We start from the raw sequence: 5,585 nt of genomic DNA on the forward strand, positions 1-5,585 counted from the left end.
GCTCTTACATGGCAGTACGTTGGGTTGCCTATACTGCACTGGCAGCAGGGGCTGCAGGCGCGGGGCGGGTGGCGGAGGAGTGGCAGCTCCCCCCACTCCTCCGCCACCCGCCCCGCGCCTGCTGCCCCTGCTGCCAGTGCATAGGCAACCCAACGTACTGGCATGTAAGAGCCGGGACACCCGGTACTACGCCGCGAGTTTCGCCCAGGCGCGCGCGTAGCAAAAATTCGAGAAATGCGACTAATTTTTAATTTTTATTTTTTTGCCCGGTTGGGGGGAGGAGGATAGAGTTGGGACGGTGGAAGGGAAGAGCATGCTCGGACAGCGCCGAGCTGCACGCTGGAGCGCGGAATATTCGGCGGGCGCTCGGTGCGCCGGTGCGGTCCATGCCGTTGCCGCCAACGGGATCCTCCTGGAGCCGGGCCCTGGAGCCGGGCTCTGGAGCCGGGCGGACTGGAGCACTGCGTCACGTGGTACGGCGTGGCGCGGGCGGGCCTGGTGGGGCCGGAGCCGCAAACGCAAACTCGGGCAGCGCAGCGAGGCGGGGAAATCATACCAGCGTGGCCCGCCGCGGAGAAGAAGACCTCCCGCCAAGCCCCGCCCCACCCCGCCCTACCCCTCCCGCCCCGCCCCGCCCTGCTCCAGGTCCAGGACCCTTGAGCGTGCGTGCGCTCTCCAGCTCGACTCCAGCGTGGACGCGCTGAGAAACGTCGTCACTGGAGAAAAAGAGTCACACCAGACGATCTAGACCTATTACGGCGAGCGCGCCGCAAATTATGGTGGGTTAGGAAAGGGTCTTCAGTACTGAAAAAAAAAACGCCCTCCATTTTCTCTGTAAAATATTATTGTTCTTTTTAAAAAGTCCCCAAGATCGTCTCTGTGCCCCCCCTCCCTCTTTATTTTCGCCAAATCGAATCACACCAGGAAATTAAAGTATCCGTGACGATTTCGTGATTAAACCGTTTTCGTTGGGCATAAGATCGTTGTTAAGGTATTGCCAACTTAATATCCCGGAAGGAAACGAAGCATAGGTAGAATTTCGACTGTGTAAGTGGGCCTGTATACGGGAACTTACATTTCCCTGGGCTCTATCGTGCCTGGGATCGTGCGGCATGCGGCATCCGAAACCGCAAACATTGGCCAGCCCGAGCCCCGCCTAGCGGCCCGCCGTAGGGCTGGCGGAGCAGGAGCGAGATGTGTCGACGCCACCGCGCCCAAGACGAAGACGGCGACCGCAAGCTCATAACCCGCACCGCATCGTGACAAGGGAGGGAGACAGAGGAAATTTTCGATCGGCAGAGATGTGATCGGGGAGATGGAAACGGTCAATCTTTTTTTGTTGGAATTGGTGCGGCCCGCCGAAAACAATTTAGCCATAATCTAACAAGAAAGGGGGGCTCTTTTGGCAGTTCGTGCGGCTACCAACGCCTAGGTCTGCGCCAGACGGACTGTCTCCATGCTCAATGGGACGCGGCGAGGAGAGGAGGAGGAGGGTGGGGGGGGGGGTATGTCTAGTTTGCTAAACGTGGGAAAGACACGGGGGCCTCGTCATTGTTCAATGGGGGACCGTTGCAAAGCAACACCGAATGCGCCGGACACACATGTCGTGTCGGACAGCTACTCTATTGAATAGCTAATCTAATCGGACACCTGGGCGAAAAAGAACAATAAGTAATCCGGCGCAAATTTTGACAACTCTCAGCTTTTATCTTTACTCTAGAGTAGGGTTACTTGACGACCACCTGTTGTACTGGACTTCGCCCTCTTGCAGACTGAGACGAGTGAACACGTCATTAGCTGTGATCCCCTCTGTCTTTTTGTCGAAAAAATGAAAATGGGAACTTTTTGTGTTTTCAGACGAGTCTGCCTCCCTGCCTTCTTACCCTGCCCCTGTTTTAAATAAACACCATACCATGAGTCTGGACGAGGTAAGTTCACTATTCTGTAAAGCGTAGTTGGTTCATAATGGGTATGAGGCATTTCCATCCGTACTTTGCATACTTTTCTGTGTTTTCTGGCTACACTGTTGCTATCAGTCCAGAAATAATTTATTCGGTGTCGGTGTTTTTCGTTACATAATGCCGTACGAGCGCGCACCGGCCAATCTTTGATTTAATTGGCTTTGAACCTCTTCACGGTCCCACACAAGAAAGAAAAACAATATTTATTTTGCTATCGTTGAATATTTACGAGAGAGGAGTTTCAGGAAAGGGAAGGGTCTGGAGGCTTCCTCGTAGGAATCATTATTACAAGAGAAAGAACAGCGCGCATGCATTCAGCCGTTCGGCTCCGTGCGCCGCTGAAAGGAAAGGCGCGGTGGGAATCATGTTTGCCTTCCGGGCGTTAATTGCCGAGTAACGCAAACCGTTTTGTTAAACTTCAACTTTTTTTTTTTATTTCGTCTTTTTGAGAGACGGGTGAAAGTGCTGGCCCGGGTCCCGGTGCGTAGCTACGGCCCATAAGTTTGGTAATTTTTCGAGAGAAAGAGCCGCAGGGTGTGAGAAAACGAAAGGCAGTAGACTTGGCCCCTCCACTTAGCACCTTCCACGTCCTTGTGCTTATATACATTGCTTTGTCTCGACGCAGAGGTTCAACGAGGCCGCGGACAAAGTCAAGTCCCTGACGCAGAGGCCCAGCAATGACGAGCTCCTGGAACTGTACGCTCTCTTCAAGCAGGGCTCCGTTGGCGACAACAACACAGGTGGGTGTGGGCAGGTCGTCACCGACTTCAGAGTGCGATTGGCAATGCCGTTTGTTCTGTACTACTTCTGTTGGGAAAACTATAAGAATGCGCCTTTAATTAGTTTGACCGTTATCGTTCATTTTTTAGACAAGCCCGGCATGCTGGACCTGAAGGGCAAGGCCAAGTGGGAGGCGTGGAACGGCAAGAAGGGCATGGCCCAGGACGCGGCCAAGGAGGCGTACATCGCCAAGGTGGCCGAGCTCGTCGCCAAGTACCCGCACTCGTAGCGCGCCAAGGCTCGCGCCGTCACGCTCATCATCCCGACCATTGAATACACCTCGCTGCACAGCAGTCTGCACAGCAGCAGCGCCTCGCGGAATGCCGGAGCAGCGATGACTTAGCCGTCCTGGCTATATAGCACGCGTTGGAGGCGGCAGAGCGTCGAAAAAGATTACGACTTTAATTATTATCAACTACCCTTAAGACATTAATTTTTAATAATTTTCATTATGAAAATAAATAGTACAACGATTTTATAAGGCTTCTTTTTTGTTAGAGACCTACTCTATAAAATCGTATGTTGCTTTCAATTCCAATGCACGCGGCATGGCATGCGAGCAAACTATGATTAACGCTCTCTTTTTTTTTTAATGATTATTCTTTCTTCCATCGTATATGGGCGTCGGATCGAGGTCGACACGGCGTGCACCTGCTGATGGACAGACTGTCGAGTGTGACTAATTGGGCGAAGGGCTCGGGCCAGCTCTAGTCCGAGCGGGTAGAGTGCGTCACGGTGTAGAGGCGCGCTGCGGCCGCGGCTCCGCCAGCCAGAGCTCAGCCCGCCGCCTGTGGGTAGGCAGCCCAACCGGCGGGAGCGCGGGCGCATAGCGCCCCGATGCAGGCAACCCATCGCGCACCTCTGCCTTTCGCCGAGCTGAAGTGCAGCACAGCAGCAGCGCTCACTTCTCTAAGAAATCGCTCCAAGGCAGCGCGAGTGAGGCGTTTATTCAAATAGGTCCAACATGTGAAGGTATTAAAGACGTGTCGAAAAAGGGTCTATCAAAATTTACCTCCGGAAAAATCACTTTTAGAAAGCCCCTGTCGCACCTAGATAGGGCATCATCCAGACCAGAAAGTAGGTCCGTCATTCGCCGTATTTCGAACCTGCCAAATTTCGCCCGGACAAGCTCTCAAAGCGCCTGGTAGGTAGACAATTTCTTGCCTGCAGTGCATGTGTGTAGTGCGGGGTGGCCTATGTCGAGTCTCGCAGGCGCCAAGCTTCCGTCATTTGCCGAATGATTAGGAAAACAGGCGTACATTCTAGACTAGCTGTCTGACAGGAAATCAATGTGAGTTACGAGACCCTGTGTATTGTGTATAGCTACTTGCTTCGCTCCCCCTCCCACCCTTACCCTTGCTACGCGCCTGCAGAAGAGTCGCTTCATAGAACGTCGCCACGTGACATTGTAAAGGGGCATCGTATTGTCCTTAGTCCACAGAATAAGGCTCCTGACCGAAACAATAGATGTGTTTCTGGAAATATCTCTTTGTGATTGTGTTGGGCTAGAGGTACCCCAACTACACGGTAAAAACGACGTCTTTGGTTTCCAAGTAAGCTGCCAAGCATGAAAGAAGTACATGGCAACGGTTTGTTGTTTTATATCACTTCTTGAAAACCATACATTGTTTTTTATCGTGTATGGGGGAAGTGTGATATTGTACAATTTAAAGTCATCGCGTAGGTGTTGCAAAATGAAACTGCACATTTCACATAATTTATTTTTTATCACTATGGATTACAAAGGAAAGTTCGCATCATACAATGATATTACCGACGAAGCCAAGTCTATTAGAACGATGTTGCACTCACGCCTCAAAGGGTGCAAGGTGACGGTTGATCAACCAATGCAATTCACATTATTTTCTTCACTACCACGCCACGGCACCTGGCACCCACGAAAAGTCATATTAACCAAAAACTCATGCACGCACTAGAGCTGAAATGTCGACATAGGACCAGCACTACTAACAATGTATCTTTTCTCTCTACGCGCGGCGGTGCAAAGTGTCAGTTCGGCCAGCGAGACTGACCTCTGCATCCTTATTACTAACAGGTATAGGGATAGGGGACTAGGAGAAGGAGGAAGGGAAGGCAGGGGGATTTGGAATTAGGAAAGGAAGTGGAAGGGTTGCTCTCTAAAGCAGCTGACCAGCAGCATGAAAAACAAATCCATACACACACGCGCGAGCGAAGGCAATGTTGAGTCAAAGACACCCACCGACACTCGTAACCGCAAATATTTACAAAAGCAACACACACTCATTCACACGATTTGAACATTCTCCTCTAGATCATATTAATCTGCTACGAAGAAAAAGAGGAAGACAGTGGAAGGCCTGATGTTCAATAATCGTTGACTATGAGGCAGAGTACATTACAGAGATTTTGAGGCAAGGCAGTTAGTAGTACAAAGAATTGGCTGGAAAGATGAAAACAACAATAGAAACGTTATTCCAAGTAGAAAAATACAGTTGACTATGATAGACTCCAGGGAGGATATGCCGTAACGCGAATCAGGCTTTGGCGGGGGAGACAGCATCCCCGTCCAGGGGCCGATAGCGCCAGCGGTGGTCCATTCCTTGGCGTCGGAAACAGGGACGCCGAGGTCTGGACCACCCACACGCTCCGCCGCTCCACCCCGTCAGAAAGAAAACAGACGCAAAGCTGACGGACCTATAGTGTATGTACAAAAGAGTGTGACGACGTCAGTTGTTTTCACAATTACTACGACAAATTCTACAGAATAGGCCAATGAAACCAAGGGCGGTGTACCGAGACACCGGCCGCCCTGAAACGCCCGCGAGCGGACGACGCAGTCTGAAAAGAACTAAGACATTATAT

General features: G+C 51.5%; 1 protein-coding gene across 1 annotated transcript; it reads left to right on the forward strand.

Moving 5' to 3' along the window:
* Window positions 1-1,761: 1,761 nt before the first annotated feature.
* Window positions 1,762-3,222, forward strand: LOC113209576 (acyl-CoA-binding protein homolog). The gene is made up of 3 exons (XM_026427175.2): window positions 1,762-1,928; window positions 2,587-2,701; window positions 2,831-3,222. Exons 1-3 carry the CDS (start codon window positions 1,914-1,916, stop codon window positions 2,968-2,970), a joined length of 270 nt encoding a protein of 89 aa, XP_026282960.1. The 5' UTR covers window positions 1,762-1,913; the 3' UTR covers window positions 2,971-3,222.
* Window positions 3,223-5,585: the final 2,363 nt, after the last annotated feature.

The sequence above is a fragment of the Frankliniella occidentalis genome, unplaced genomic scaffold (genome assembly GCF_000697945.3).
Source record: "Frankliniella occidentalis isolate FOCC.00 unplaced genomic scaffold, Focc_3.1 Scaffold49, whole genome shotgun sequence".
In the NCBI taxonomy this organism is placed as follows: Eukaryota; Metazoa; Arthropoda; class Insecta; order Thysanoptera; family Thripidae; genus Frankliniella; species Frankliniella occidentalis.